The sequence below is a fragment of the Schistocerca americana genome, chromosome X (genome assembly GCF_021461395.2).
Source record: "Schistocerca americana isolate TAMUIC-IGC-003095 chromosome X, iqSchAmer2.1, whole genome shotgun sequence".
Classification (NCBI taxonomy): Eukaryota; Metazoa; Arthropoda; class Insecta; order Orthoptera; family Acrididae; genus Schistocerca; species Schistocerca americana.
In genome coordinates this window covers 625,955,511-625,971,338 of record NC_060130.1, presented here as the reverse complement: position 1 = coordinate 625,971,338, position 15,828 = coordinate 625,955,511, and the positions used below count along the sequence as shown (strand labels likewise).

Genomic DNA, 15,828 nt, shown 5'->3' with positions numbered 1-15,828 from the left:
GACACTGAACAGGTGACGTTCGTGGTCAAATACAACAGCACCACAAGCTGGCTTGGCTGGAATCTGCTTTTACGTTCGAGCGCGCATGTGTCGCGGAGGCTCCGTATATTTGTTCACCACCTGTACATAGGATGAAAATTTCTTTATATATCTTTATGTTGCTAGTATGCAAACAATCGTTCTGTGAAGATCAGGTGTATAAATTTTCCTCCACTCTATAAATAGGTGCCGTTGGTAGCGAGGCAAACATCAAGATAGAAGCCCAGATGCACCGGAACTCTCGCTGCCGTATCTTCTGTTATTGAAACAGATAAGCCACATTGTCTTAGTACACTCATCGGACTAAATATTTGTCCTGCCTTCAAAAGAGCAGACTGGTCGCTTTGGAACGCCCTGGACAGTGTTGAGTTAGAGCTGGTACCAGGCGGTTACGAGACAAAACTTTTCGAGACTGGATTACTAAAAAGAGAGAAAAGTTAAGATGATGGTTTCAGTGCTTCAGGTGTTCTACACAGTCTTCCACCGCTCGGGTAAAACGGACAGAATATTCATACAACCATGTTAAACTGGCCCAAAATTCCTTCTTTGGGATGTTCTTCATCTCACGCGTCGACTCGAATGTCGGATATGTCGTCAAAGCGTTGATCCTTCGTGTGGATTTCTGCATTTTCTCGTTCTGTGGTAGTTTCGTAACGATAACACGAAGTCACGCCGCCCGTAATGATTTTTTCCAGAAAAGAATTGTTCGTGTTTGCATTTCAGCCAAATCGCGGCAGACGTTCACGTGTCAATAGTTTTTTTTTCGGGAGTTAAGATTAGCGGTACGAACCTCCCATACACTTTTCTCTCCTTCAAAAGATCTAGAAAACTCGAAAATTTTATTTAGAGATGTTCCTCAATTACAATTTATGACACAACAACATTGACACACTAGAGTGTCACGTCTACGAAAAAATGTTCAAATGTGTGTGAAATCTTATGGGACGTAACTGCTAAGGTCATCAGTCCCAAAGCTTACACACTACTTAACCTAAATTATCCTAAGGACAAACACACACACCCATGCCTCCATGCCTGAGGGAGGATTCGAACCTCCGCCGGGACCAGCCTCACAGTCCATGACTGTGTCACGTCTACAACTTAACACTGATTGCTCACAACTGGCAGGTCGAATGCACACCTGTTGTTTACAGTTGTTATTCAAGCTGCCACCGTAGTTACTGCACTAATGTCGCTGATACGCCAGGAATAAAATCTCGGAACTTCTTGGACGGACGGTGCACAGTGCAACACTCCGAACTCACGTCCGAGTAGGCCAATGGCTAGATGCAAACTGGCCTTCTAACCAAAAGAAGTTAGTTGGTTGCGTGTTCCACTGATCAATCGCACGGTACAGTAGCCGTTATGATGTGGAACGTGTCAAGTGCACAAGCAATGCAGATACGAAACAAGATTTTTTTAATATATATATATATATATATATATATATATATATATATTACAATACAGAGTTAAAGATTAATATTTCTATTATTTACCCCATTCCCTTGAATGGCACAAAATGCATATACTATATTTATACATTTATTTATTCCTATTCAAGAATTCATCCATGGTATAGAAGGATGTGTCAAGGAGATATGATTTCAATTTGTTTTTGAAGCTTTTAGTGCTGTCTGTCAGACAGCACTAAAAGCTTCAAAAACAATTTCATCTGGTAATTTGTCGAAAAATTTTATAGCAGTATATATTACCCGTTTCTGTGCCAAAGATAGATTGAGTAAAGGATAGTGTAAGTCTTTCTTTTTTCTGGTATTATAATCATGAATGTCACTGTTGTCCAGAACAAATTTCATTAGTGAGTAAATGTACTGTGAGGCTGTTGTAAGAATTCCCAATGTTTTAAAAAGATGCCTACAAGATGTGCGATTATGAAACCCACACATTATTCTAACCACTTTCTTTTGAGCAGTGAATACTTTTTGTCTAAATGTTGAGTTACCCCAAAATATTATTCGATATGACATGAGAGAGTGAAAGTATGCAAAGTATGTTAGCTTACTGATTTCTATATTCTCAAAATTGGCAATTATTCTGATTGCAAAAATTGCTGAACCTAGTCGCTTTAGAAGATCCAAAATATGAATTTTCCAATTAAGATTCTCATCTATATGTACACCCAAAAACTTAGTATACTCTACCCTGTCTACTGACTTCTGTTGATGTGTTATATTTATTGAAGGAATTGTACTTTTTGCAGCAGAAAATTGGATGTACTGTGTTTTTTCAAAGTTTAGAGCAAGCACATTTGCAGAAAACCAATTAATGACTTTTCCAAAGACCTTATTTGTATCATTTTCAATTGGACTTTCTTTTACTGGATTAATAATGACGCCTGTATCATCGGCAAACAGTGTCAGTTCAGCTTCCTGTTTCAGATTGGAAGGGAGGTCGTTCACATACATCAAGAACAGAAGGGGACCAATGATTGAACGCTGTGGAACACCTAATGTAATTTCGCCCCAGTTAGATGAAGTGGCAAACTTACTTAAATCACTTTACCCATATCAGGAAACGTTTTGCTTCCTGTTCTGTATGTATGACTTACACAACTCATATGCTATTCCATTTATACCATAGAATTGTAATTTCTGTAACATAATGTCATGGTTCACACAGTAAAATGCTTTGGACAAGGCGCAGAAAATTCCTATTGGTGACATTTTACTTTTTAAAGACTCTGTTATGTGGACAGTGAAATTGTATATCGCTGTCTCAGTAGAATAGCATTGCCGGTCGGAGTGGCCGTGCGGTTATAGGCGCTACAGTCTGGAACCGCGTGACCGCTACGGTCGCAGGTTCGAATCCTGCCTCGGGCATGGATGTGTGTGATGTCCTTAGGTTAGTTAGGTTTAAGTAGTTCTAAGTTCTAGGGGACTGATGACCACAGTAGTTAACTCCCATTGTGCTCAGAGCCATTTTTTTGGATTAGCATTTTTGAAATCCAAACTGTGATTTACTAAGTATCCCATTCTTTCTCGAAGATTTTTGAAAACGCTGTAAGCAAGGATACTAGCCGACGATTAGTGACATGTGTGATGCCCTCTTTTTGTAGAGAGGCTTGACAATGGCATATTTTAACTCGTCTGGGAAAATACCTTGAGTTTGTGATGCATTACATATGTGACTCAGATCATCAGCTGTAATTGCTCCATATTGTTTTAATATCTTATCAGGGATGTCATCTACTCCAACATAACATTTATTTTTCAAAGATCTAATAATTTTACTTATTTCACACGAGACTGATGGTTGAAAGTTAACCTGACAAAATTTTTTCAAAGCAGACTCTTCCATGTACTGCCTGGCTTTTTCATTTGAACTGTTCTCACCAATTTTTTCTCCTAAACTTAAGAAATGGTTGTTAAATACATGAGCTACTTGCGTACTGTTAGGATGGTCTCGTTCTCTTTAATACTAATACTACCTACCCCAGTGGTTACTATTCCTGTCTCCCTCCTAACAACATTCCATATTGATTTGATTTTATTGTCAGAGTTGTTAATTTCTTCTCTAACATACATATTTCTTGATTTCCTTACAACTTTTCTCACTATGTTACAATAATTTTTACAGTGTAAAACTACTTCTGGATCTTTACTTGTTTATTAGTTTGCCGTAGTACCGGATAAATATTAGTCCCAAATTTGGAAGATCCATGTTGTGTAAGAGAAACGCAGGCAGACAGCCACACCACCCTCCACACATGGAGATACCAACGAAAATTGTTAGCTTATAAAATCGCCGTTGAGTCCACGTGGAATCGCTCTCGTCCATCATATCGTGTCGTCACAGTTGCGTCCTCTTCTCCTGATGCCTGGAGGGAGGCTGGGTTGGTGTGGGTGGGGGCGAGGCTGCGGGACGCTCAAGCCTCCGTGACCCTGTGTTTCATGTAAACTGCGCCCCGTGAAATTTGTGCACAGAGAAAGTCTAGTAAAAGTCCAGTAGTCCCCTCGTCCGAACTCTACCAAATCTTTGAACACTGTGCATTCACCAGTCAACGTTATTGTGACACTATACTCCTACCCCATGTACGTCCTTTCAAGGGTGCATTCGTCACTGACTTTATTTTTATGGATGACGATGAGCGACCGCATCCCCAGGCGCGGATGTGGAGCTGTTGGAACGAGAGGATATCCGGCGAATGGACTCGAGTACCTGATCCCCCGACATAAATCCCATCGAGCAGGAGTGGGAGGCGTTGCGGAGACATGTTTTAGCACGTCCACATGCACCAACGATAATGCAGCAGCTGTCAACCGCACGTGTTGACGAATGGAACGCCCTACCACAAGAACTCTTTACCAACCTTGCGGCCTGCGTGAGAGCACTTTGTTGAGCAGGCATTGTCGTCTGTGTCGGTCACATACCCCATTCAGAACCATGTCCTGCCTTTTGTAATATCAAGCTGAGCATCATGGTTCGCTTTATTTATTAAAGAAAATCCCCTAACAGCCATAAGTATTTGAGAAGTTATTTTATTTCGACTGCCATTTCGGGATTTCAGTACGCCATGCACACATTCAGATGTATCGATTTTGGGCTACTGGAGCCATTAGTGTCTAGATATCTTGAACTCTACAACAAAAGCACCACAAGTGTTATAATAAGCGCCTGCGGCTCTACGGACACATAATATGTAGAATGGATGAAAACAGAATAACTAAGAACATTTTTAACTTCTTGAATGCAAGTAAATTAAAGAGCAGGTGGATGAAGACACTCAAGTAGACTTGGAACGATTGAAAGCCTCAGAACAGAAAACTGAGAACACAAAACATTTCAGAAATAAAATTAGAAACAAAAAAAAAAACTGAATACGTCTCAAGAAACGAAACAACAAGGAATTGATGGGCAGAGGAAAGGAAGAGAAAGTACAGTGATTTACTGAAGATATTTTGGGGAGAAAAGAGAAGAACAAAAGGACGTGAAGCTATGACTGGCTCTAGTTCAAATGCTCTCTTAAAAGGAAATACTCTAATATTATTTATTTTCTAACGACCAGGATGCCACCATAAATTTACTTGAGCCAAGTGAACTCAGAGTACAAAGTTTAAATCTGCATTTCAGCTTCCTTAAACTATTCCGCTATCAAATTGTGCCAATGTACATCGAAACTGTAGAGTAAGGGAGTAACAAACACTTGTAGGTAGTGGAAAACCCCTTGCAACCAGTTACCTCTACAGTACGTCTTGTGCTTGTTCCTTCTGAATGGCAGTATTGTACGAGTCACCTCAACCACGTCAGGTTGATCTTGATCCCAACTTCCAGAAACTAAATCCTTTATTCGATGTAAATGTGAAGGGTAACATCAGTGTCGCAGCCCCGTACGACTGATAGACGTCACTTGACGGTTACTTAGCTTCGTATAGCCGAACCACGGTCGACGAGAGATGTCCAGTTGTACGGCCGCCAGGTGTCTGCCCCTATGTTGCTGAAGTAAATGCCCCCTACACGGGAAATACCGAGGTTTACAGCAGACATTACCAGAGCACTACTTCGGAGAAATTTCTGTGCGGCATCAAGTCGTCGCGCTAGCCGCAAGACCAACTGTCGTAACGACGAGCCGCAGCGATAAGGCCGCAGAGCTGCATTGTCTGTGGCAGGGGCATCGCGTGGCCTCCGAAGCACCGCAGCTTTATACCTAATACCCAGCCCTCTTCAGTCACGTAGGACCAGTGATGACAACACTATTGGTAGAACTCGGGTATCTCAGCACAGAAATGCACTTCCTTGTCGTCTGCATACACCGCCACGTTGTTAGGTAAAGAGTTTCTCTCGACTGTACTTGATTATTTACTTATTTCTGGTAGCAAACGTTATGTCACGGACTGTAGAACTGTCTGAAGCAGAAACGAACTGACCAGCACAGGACTAGTATTGTGTTAGAAGACGTCCACATAAACGGAGTATTTCCTTCTTCACATGTGCTACTAATGTTACAATCTGCCTTGTGGTTTTGCTCCTGCAAATGGTAATGAAAAATTTAGTGCCTCACAAAAATTGCGTGTGGTTTCCTGCGTGTATATTGCAGCATTTGTACCAAGATATATAAGCTGTATATATATACAGCTTCGTGGTTAATGGTGGTTAATAAGGTTACGAAAACGAGAAGTTGGTTATTTTATGAGCCCACTGTGAGTATTCGTCACGATTTCAACAAGGCCCTGTCTCGGTAAATTTATTCTGTTTATAATACTTAATCCTTCGTAAATGATTCAGACTGAAATCAGCTATTCTAATTGCTAGCAAAGAACAGCTGATTTCGACCTCAGTCTGTACATGGAATTCCTGTGGTTCACACATGAGATGCTGTGTTTATATGCGTCTAGGACGATGGTTTCGGTCTTAGATTGTGATACAGATGAATTCTTTGATGTATGGCTTCACATATGGAATGATATTTCGATTGTAAGCCACAACAAGTACGACATATTGCATAATGATTAAGTATAAATAAGTAAGACTGCTTTTATAGAATTTTAAACACAATTGTAATTGTGTTTAATGGTCTTCCATGGTGTATATATTTAATGTAATATTCGTCCACGTTTACGTATTCTTCTGCAGGTGCTTGAAAACGATTTTGTGTCGAAACTAGCCAATCGCGCAGCAAATACATTACATGATTCTACAGCCTACTAAGGTCAATGTTTTCTTTGAAAAAATTCTGTGAGGCTGTGGACCACGTATGGACAAAATATTAAAAAAAAACACGTTTATAGGTACTGTGATTTGTTAACTCGCTAAACAAACTCATAGTAACATTTAATTGCAGATGACAAGCTACCAATATACAGTAACGTAAAGAGGATCATTGGAATCGGAACAATATAGGAAAAATGAAGGTAATATAACAGAGAAAAACGGTTTTAGGCCTAATTTCCTTAGTATAATTATTTCTTAAAACGTTGTACAGAACTGGATGAAAGTACCCATCACTGATGATGGCACAAAGATGCTGAAATGTTTGGGCATTGTTTGGGCGTTGTTTGCATAATAGGTGGACTTAAAATCCAGTTGTGGTTTGTTTGCATAGCTTCACGTGACACCATTTTTTTTCTGAGTAATGCTATGGCGTCAACGTTGTTGGCGACCGCATTGTTTTTAACCTGCCGATATTTCTCTGCATAGAACTCATTCACTCACCGGCCGACTACTATAGATTCCTGAGTCATTCACTTTCGTTAAGGGTTACGAAACAGAACAGACAACATGGTAGTGTTTACATGAAAAGGAGCGAGCGTTTACCTGCCCAGAGGGTGCCGGCAGAATCCGCCTTGCCGTCGTTGATCCGGTTGTCCTGCTTGCCATCCCCTTCATCCACTGTCGCGATCATCTCCAGAGCGGCTGGCTTGCTGCTCTCCCCATCCCACGTCATCAGCACCAATTTGCGACGCTGTGTTACAACGAATTTGTCTGCCGTGTCTTTAACTGGAATAATAAGAGACACTTCCTCATCTGTAATAAAAGAAAACCACAATTTTAATCCTTCTGCATGGTTTCCCTTCAGATAAAATGATGATCGTCTTCAAGCAGTTAACAAGGAACTCATTATTACCTCTTTTCAGAATAAACACACTACCAGTCGCTTTTATAATTATTCTTTCAAAGAGCTTCAAGGTAATGCGCGTTCTAAACTCTCAGAGCATGCACAGAAAGGAATCGCTGAAAATGTCTTCCTAGACAGCTCCATTGGTTGCTGTTAACACCATTATAGTTATTGGTGATGAAAAGGAGAAAGAAGTGGCAGAGAAAGCTGACTGAACGTGTAAGGAAATGTTTAAAAGTTAAATAAGTCGATGTTATGCAAATTACGGCAGCAGCGACACGATACAGAGCGGAGAGAGATTCGAATAGCTACCCCTAAGAAGAACGAGAAGAAGGAGGAGAACAAGAAAAGTGCACACAACCAATATCTCATTGAAGATATTGTTGAATGTGTAACTAGGCAGAAATTTATGCAGATAATACTAAGAAATAACAACTTTATGAAAACTTCACAGTTTTCGTCGCACAGAACCGGACGTCAAGGCTAGCAATGAACCTCTGAGAAAAACTGTTCTCTCAAGGTTACAAAGGATGATGGAACAAACAAATCGCCTTGTGCGAACCAGACAACATAGTTTGGAAATGATTTTACGAACACTTTTATTGCAGTTCCATTTTTCTGTGAGAGATTTTGACAGTCACATTTGTTGTAAAGAGCATAAAGGAGTAGTAATATTCTGCTTCCAAATGAGTATCGATATTCATGCATCTGAAAATTATCGAAATTACTTACATTTGTCATGTATGTATGATGATGACGATAACGAGGATGATGACGATTTCATGCTCAGGGCACACAACGACTTGGTAATTAGTGATGCTGTTATTATTACTTTAAAACGAATATGGCTGAAATACGAGGTACATCCAGAAAGGAAGTTCCATTTGTATTTCCTTCCGCAGCAGCGCTACAACAGCAGCTTAGTGCATGCGCAGTAATTGCTTTGAGCCAAGAAGAAGAAATGATATCATTTTGAGTTCTGTGTGTGTTGTTTATTCTGTATAGTGCTTGTTTAGAATGGGTAAGTTGACTGAAAATCCCACTGTTTGCGACAATAGATACTCATTAGTTTTCTGAATGTGAAGGAAGCTTTACAAGTCGACACTCATCTACAGATTTTCGAGGTTTAACGGAGAAATTGCGATGAGTGATTCTGTAGTGGGGAGATGAGTCCGAGATTTCAATGAAGGGCGTGATTAAGTGCTCGATGACGAACGAAGTATATGTCCATGTCTGGTCAAAGAGAAATTGGTTCGTGCAGCTGAAGAACTCGTAAAGGAATACTGTAAGCTGACAGCATCAGAATTTTCAAAAAATTTCCTGGAAATTTCAAGACCATGTCCACGTGAAATTATTTCCGGAAAACTGAATTTTGGAAGACATTGTGTTCGTTGGCTGCCAAAAGCTCTTACAGATCAACACAAAAGATACCATCTCGGCAGTGGACTAAGCTTTTGGCACGTTACAGCGAAGATGGTGATGATTTTCTACACAAGGTAGCGTCCGGAGACTGAAACAATAATCAGTGGAATGGAGGCAGAGTGAATATCTCATTCTGGAAACATCCCCCAGGCTGTGGCTAAGCCATGTCTCCGCTATATCATTTCTTTCAGGAGTGCTAGTTCTGCAAGGTTCGCAGGAGAACTTCTGTAAAGTTTGGAAGGTAGGAGACGAGATACTGGCAGAAGTAAAGCTGTGAGTACCGGGCGTGAGTCGTGCTTCGGTAGCTCAGTTGGTAGAGCACTTGCCCGCGAAAGGCAAAGGTCCCGAGTTCGAGTCTCGCTCGGGCACACAGTTTTAATCTGCCAGGAAGTTTCATGATGATGATGATGATTATGGCATGGTGAGTTCATGTTTAGGGTACACGACGACTTGGTTGCTAATGTTGGTGCTCTTATTACTTGGAAACGATTTTGGTTGAAATACGAGGTACATCCAGAAAGTAAGTTCCGTCTAGATTTCTTTCCGCAAGAGCGCTAGAGTCGCAGTTTGGTGCATGTGCGGTAGTTGTCCTGATTCCTTACAGCGTAACCGACTTTTATTCCACCAGCAACCGTTGTACACAGCAACCGTACACTATAAGGAAGGAGAGGCACACAGCTGTCAGTAGCAATCCCATTAGCTTTTGTTTTTCTCGCAAATCTAGATTTCATAGCCATTTTCAGTGGATTTCCGTTATATTTCAACACACTCGCGGCAGTTCGTGTCACCATACGTTCTTACAGGTGTATTTGCAGAAGGACACTTCAGTGTGCCTAACAATTGCTAGAGCGTAGGTACACACATCATAAATACTTTATTTTTTATAGAGTGTACGCTACAAACACATCAAAAAACTTTTTTCGCTTGATGAGTCTGAGAAACAAACGATGAAGAAGTATTGGATACGAGTGACGTACAGTGAACTGATTCACTGAAGTTCCAAGTAATTATAAATTGAAGGATTTCTTAGGCCGTCCATCAAGCAGCACAGTCTACACTCGTTTCGGATGCACGTAGATGCCTACGGTTGCCTTTTCATTTCTTGCTACACCCGCCCCTTACCAAACTTGTAAATTTCTACCAGGTTCTGAAGTGAGTCAAAGGAATCTTCAAACATAAACTTTGTTTTAACAGTTTGGAAAATGTTGGTGATTTTCTTTACAGCTGTGTGCTGTTGTAACACTTCATGTATAAATCGGTCTGTGCATTCAAACATCGATCGACGAACTACTTTTTAAATCGATAATCCAGGGCCATGAGCTCGTTCGCCCGACATTGTTTTATGTATCTTACTACGTACTCGTCGTTCAGTTTTAATGTCTATGTCAGGAAGTGGTTTCTGAAAGTATTTGTATGGATTGTAGCCTTGTATGGGAGTGAAACGTGGACGATAAATAGTTTAGACAAGAAGAGAATAGAAGCTTTCGAAATGTGGTGTTACAGAAGAATGCTGAAGATTAGATGGGTAGATCACATAACTAATGAGGAGGTATTGAATAGAATTGGAGAGAAGAGGAGTTTGTGGCACAACTTGACTAGAAGAAGGGATCGGTTGGTAGGGCATATTCTGAGTCATCAAGGTTCAAATTCAAATGGCTCTGAGCACTATGGGACGTAACTTCTATGGTCATCAGTCCCCTAGAACTAAAACAACTTAAACCTAACTAACCTAAGGACATCACACACATCCATGCCCGAGGCAGGATTCGAACCTGCGACCGTAGCGGTCGCGCAGTTCCAGACTGTAGCGCCTAGAACCGCTCGGCCACTCCGGCCGGCAGACATCAAGGGATCACCGATTTAGTATTGGAGGGAAGCGTGGAGGGTAAAAATCGTAGAGGGAGACCAAGAGATGAATACACTAAACAGATTCAGAAGGATGTAGGTTGCAGTAGGTACTGGCAGATGAAGAAGCTTGCACAGGATAGAGTGGCATGGAGAGCTGCATCAAACCAGTCTCTGGACTGAAGACCACAACAACAACACCACTGCATTTTTTTAGTGCTAAAAGTAACAGCATTGTCTATAACTACGGTTCATTCTACCACTAAAAGCTCATTCAGGACTTTTTATCTTGGAAAATCCCTTATCCAGAATCAGTTTTGGTGATTGTAGACATTGTTGGACTAAACTTACTTCCTCCATTATCATGTGTCAAAAGCTGATGTAGGTCAAAAAGGTAAAATCAGGTATAGCTGGAAGGAGAAAGCTTTCTGCAGATGTAGTATCAAGATTTGCCTTGGATGGATCTTGCATATCTTCCAAAGCGCTCGCAATTGTTTCCCCGTCTTCTTTTATGAGCGTAACTCAATTATAATGAGCAGCGCAGCGAGTATCAGAGAGTCGTTTCAAACTTTTTCTTGTTTTTTCTACAAGAAATTCACCTGTATATGCAACAGACGAAAACAATGAATATAACTTACAGTTCCAAGACAGGTGACGCCAGAGAGAACACATGTGGATGCGTGAATTGTACAAAGATTTAAGGAAAGATTAGCACAGGGACTGAACAGAGCTTTTGGACTGAGTTTTCGAATTTTTCGTTGCAATCTTCCATGTACACATGACATGGATGCGGCATTAGCAGCTTTGTAATACTCTCTGCAGTATTTCCCGGCATAAAAAAACGTTACAACCCGTTTCTCTATGGTTAATTCCTGGGTATAAAGTCTAGATGACTCTAGCGTGCCGGCCGCGGTGGCCGAGCGGTTCTAGGCGCTGCAGTCTGGAACCGCGCGACCACTACGGTCGCAGGTTCGAACCCTTCCTCGGGCATGCATGTGTGTTATGTCCTTAGGTTAGTTAAGTTTAAGTAGTTCTAAGTTCTAGGGGACTGATGAAGTTAAGTCCCATAGTGCTCAGAGCCATTTGAAACTTTTTTTTTTTTTTTTTTTTTTACTCTAGCGTTGACGTTGATGTCTACAGTTGGTAAAAACCGTTGCTCAAATCTGGATGACTCTACTCTGGTTCATCTAGTTGGGTTTGCATAGTCACACAATAAACTATGTAATAATAATGCATAAACTTTAAAGAAATAATTTTTAGAATGCAATATTTAGTTAAAATACTAACAGATGACTGGTAAGCTCTTCACTGAATTTACGCGCGTATTTTTAAACCGCACTTTAGTACACTTGCGTAGATGGCATGGATATCAAAAACCGTTTACCGTAGAATAATTGCGTCTGGCAGAAAACTGGTTATCATTGCACCGTTCTTAAGTTTCATGCAACGTTTTACAAAAATGATTCCAAAAATTCTGAACACACTCATTGACAGTTGCCATGGCCTGATAATAGATAAGCAGGTACTTGTGTTCATATTTGACTTACGTACAGGGCCTAGAACGCCAAATAGCCTCTTGTTTACTAAAAGTATTTTGATCTTGTTTGGGATTTGATTAAAAATGAGCTGGTCTCGGGGGAGGGGGGGGGGCTCCAAATCTCGAGGCCATAAAGATTTGGAGGCCACGCAAGACCAGAGGCCCGGGGCAGGCCGCCCTCTCTGCCACCTCCATCCACCGCCCCCCTCTCCACCCCCCCCCCCCCCCACCCCATCCCTCTTAGTCCACCACTGCCACAAGGTTCGAATCTTGCGAATGGCAGGAAGTATTTTTTTCACTGGGTTAGACAATTATGTGTTTACATTGATGTTGTATTTATTATTTCTTTTAGCGATATCGCGGATACAGCTGGTTTATTGCAAAGTACGGTACAACAAAAAACTACCGTATTGCGCCACAAGCAAATGAGTATAATCTTCCGAATTGCGTCACTACCAGTAAATAACCTACGTTTTCTTTACTAAATAAAGTCTGTAAACAAAAAAAAGGTACAAAAACAAAGAACCACAAAATAAGAACAGCTTTTGCTTGGTCACATGGAGAACAGCAACTTTGTAACTTCTACATTTACAACAGATCACATTTACAATAATAGCCTAGCGGAGCGATGTCCAGCACTGCCCCCTCCTGGCGAGAGTACGATCGACAAGCCCAACCACACTACACGCGTGCCGAAGTATGCTATCTGGTGACGTCACATGTTCAACATTTTGTCATACAATTTTCTGGTATTTCCCTGTACTGCAACACCAAAAAGTAGTTGTGCAACATAAACGATAGTTAGTAGGAGCGTTTCTACATCTGAAAGACGTCTATTCAGATTTCGCGTCAGTGGTATAAGAGTGGCGCTAAATGGAAATCAGGTTTGCGTGTAATACACACTGTAACGGTCGTGGGCGTTACTGTTTTTGAGGCTGGACGTGGTGAGTCGAGAAAGCCCTTAAGGCGACAAAAACGCCATTATCAATACGTCACTGAGTTTGAACGACGTCGTGTGATAAGTCTACGAGAACCTCGATGTCCCTTCTGCGATACTGTAGGCATACTTGGCAGCAATGTAGCCACTGTACATGATTGCTGGCAGTGATGGTCGCGGGAATGTACTGTGGCAAAGAAACAGGGCTCCGAACGGCCGGGTGGCACCACCGAGAGGGAAGACCATCGTATTCGGCGTATGGTTCTGGTACATCGTACTGCATCTGCAGCAGAAATATGAGCAGCAGCTGGCACCACAGTGACACAACGAAATGTTACAAATCGGTTACTTCAAGGAAAGCTCCGACGCAGTCGCCTGGAGTTATGTTGAGGGGTGCGATTTCGTATGACAGCAGGAGCAATCCCATGCACCGTGGCTGCAAATCTATGCATCGGTCTGGTGGTTCGACCTGTTGTGCTGCCATTGATGAATAGCATTCCTGGGGGTGTTTTCCAACGGGACAACACTCGATCACATACCGCTGTTGTAACACCACATGCTCTACAGAGTGTCAACATGTTGTCTCGACCTGCTCGATCACAAGATCTGTTTACAATCGAGCACATCATCGGACGACAACTCCCAGCGTCATCCACAAACGGCATTAACCGTCCCTGTATTGACAGTGCAAATGAACAGGTATGGAACTCCATCCCACAAACTGACATCCAGCACCTATACAACACAATGCATGCATGTTTGCGTTCAACATTCTGGCGGTGACAACGGCTATTAATGTACCAGCATTTAACATCTCCAATGACTTATCTCGCGCTTACATTGACCACTTAAATATGTTACCTATACAAATGTATTCCTGAAATTTTATTACTCTGCATTAATTATTTTTGGTGCTGCGATTTTTTTCCGTCGGTGTATATTCTGGCTGCCTCATTTCAAATACTTGTGACTGAAGGATAACTGTACATGCAGTCTTACAAGAAACAGTTATTAGCGGGTATATAAGTTACTTACATTAGCATGTCACTTCATATATATGGAGCGATTTAGGGAAATTACAGAAAACCTAAATCTGGATGGCCGGACGCGGATTTAAATCATCGCCCTCCTGAATGCGAGTTCACTTCGCTAGTTACAGTACCGGAGCAGACTCAAGTGTTTCGGAGTACGCCGTTCAGGGCACACTTTTGAAGAAAGAGCTCTACAGCAGACGGCCTCTTGTGTTCCCATATCAACCCAGTGACATCCTCAGTTAAGATTCAAGTGGGCCTCGCCGGGTGACTCACGTTTTTTGTTACACAATGGCAGTATTACACTAAGGGAGACATTCAGCTGACCTGTGGTAGTAATCTAAGGCACAATGGCAGCTGCGGACTGTGTGAATATTATCACGCAGCACGTGCATCTGTTAAAGTTTGATGTGTTGCATGACGGCGGTGGTATCTCTCTGCGGAACAACTGTCCGTGTTATAAGTCTAGAATCGTGCAAGACAGTGGTTTGAGGAGCATGATGGTGAACTCACGTTGATTTCTTGGACTCCAAATTCTGTACTCTACGGAACACATCTGGGACGGTAAGGGGTGCCAGCCCCGCATCAACAGGGTGTTCAGAAGTTCCCGTTACAGACTTTGAGAACTTCGAGAGGGGACTGAGTACATAATACTCGTATTTTTAATAGAAACCCACGTCCGGAAACGTCGTCCAACGACGCTACAGAGCGTGGCGCCTGTAAATGTGTGTATGTGCAGGATGATTCAGGGATGATGTTATAAATTTTCTAGGATGAAGGAGAAGGGTAAATGTATCAATTTGAGGTAATGGTTCTTGCACCGGAAACAAATGAGTCGTAAGTTATTAGCGAAAACCGTTCTGATACCTCTGAAAGTTGAATACATGTACTAGTACTGTTGTTGCTAAGATTGTAGGGTAGGCATCTTTCACATTTCGTAGCATGGATCATAAGAATAAAAAATTTGCAGTAAACGTGGGCTTTAAAAAGCGTACCTTAAGAGCTATGAGCACTTGTTCAACAGAGGAGATGTCTTTCACACTAGCGAAGATGAACAGGTGCTCACAGCTCATAAGGTATACACTTCAGAAACCATGTTTACTGGATATTTTTTCTTTGTTTTGGTCTTTACTGCAACCTCTGGAAGTTTCCTACCCTACAATCTTAGCAATAACAGTGTATTGTGTATTGAATCGGGGACCAAGAAACGACGGAGAGGGTTCGTCCCGCCGTAGCCCTCAGTGGTCATCCATAGGCTGGATGGCACACCGGAGCTCGACACTAATCCGCGGGGCGGATTCGTGCCGGGGACCGGCATGCCTTCCCGCTCGGGAAGCAGCGCGTTAGACCGCGCGGCTAGCTGGGCGGGCAGCAACAACAGCACCAGTACATGTATTCCACTGTCAGAGGTCTCAGAACGGTTTTCGCTTAGAACTTTCCACTC

General features: G+C 41.9%; 1 protein-coding gene across 1 annotated transcript in view; it reads right to left on the bottom strand.

Moving 5' to 3' along the window:
* The window catches only part of LOC124556528 (regucalcin-like), a 98,492-nt gene that overhangs the window by 16,630 nt on the left and 66,034 nt on the right, over positions 1–15,828 (bottom strand). The window contains exon 3 of the mRNA XM_047130484.1: positions 7,312–7,521. Coding sequence (XP_046986440.1) covers positions 7,312–7,521 — 210 coding nt within the window. The remainder of the gene's footprint in view (positions 1–7,311; positions 7,522–15,828) is intronic.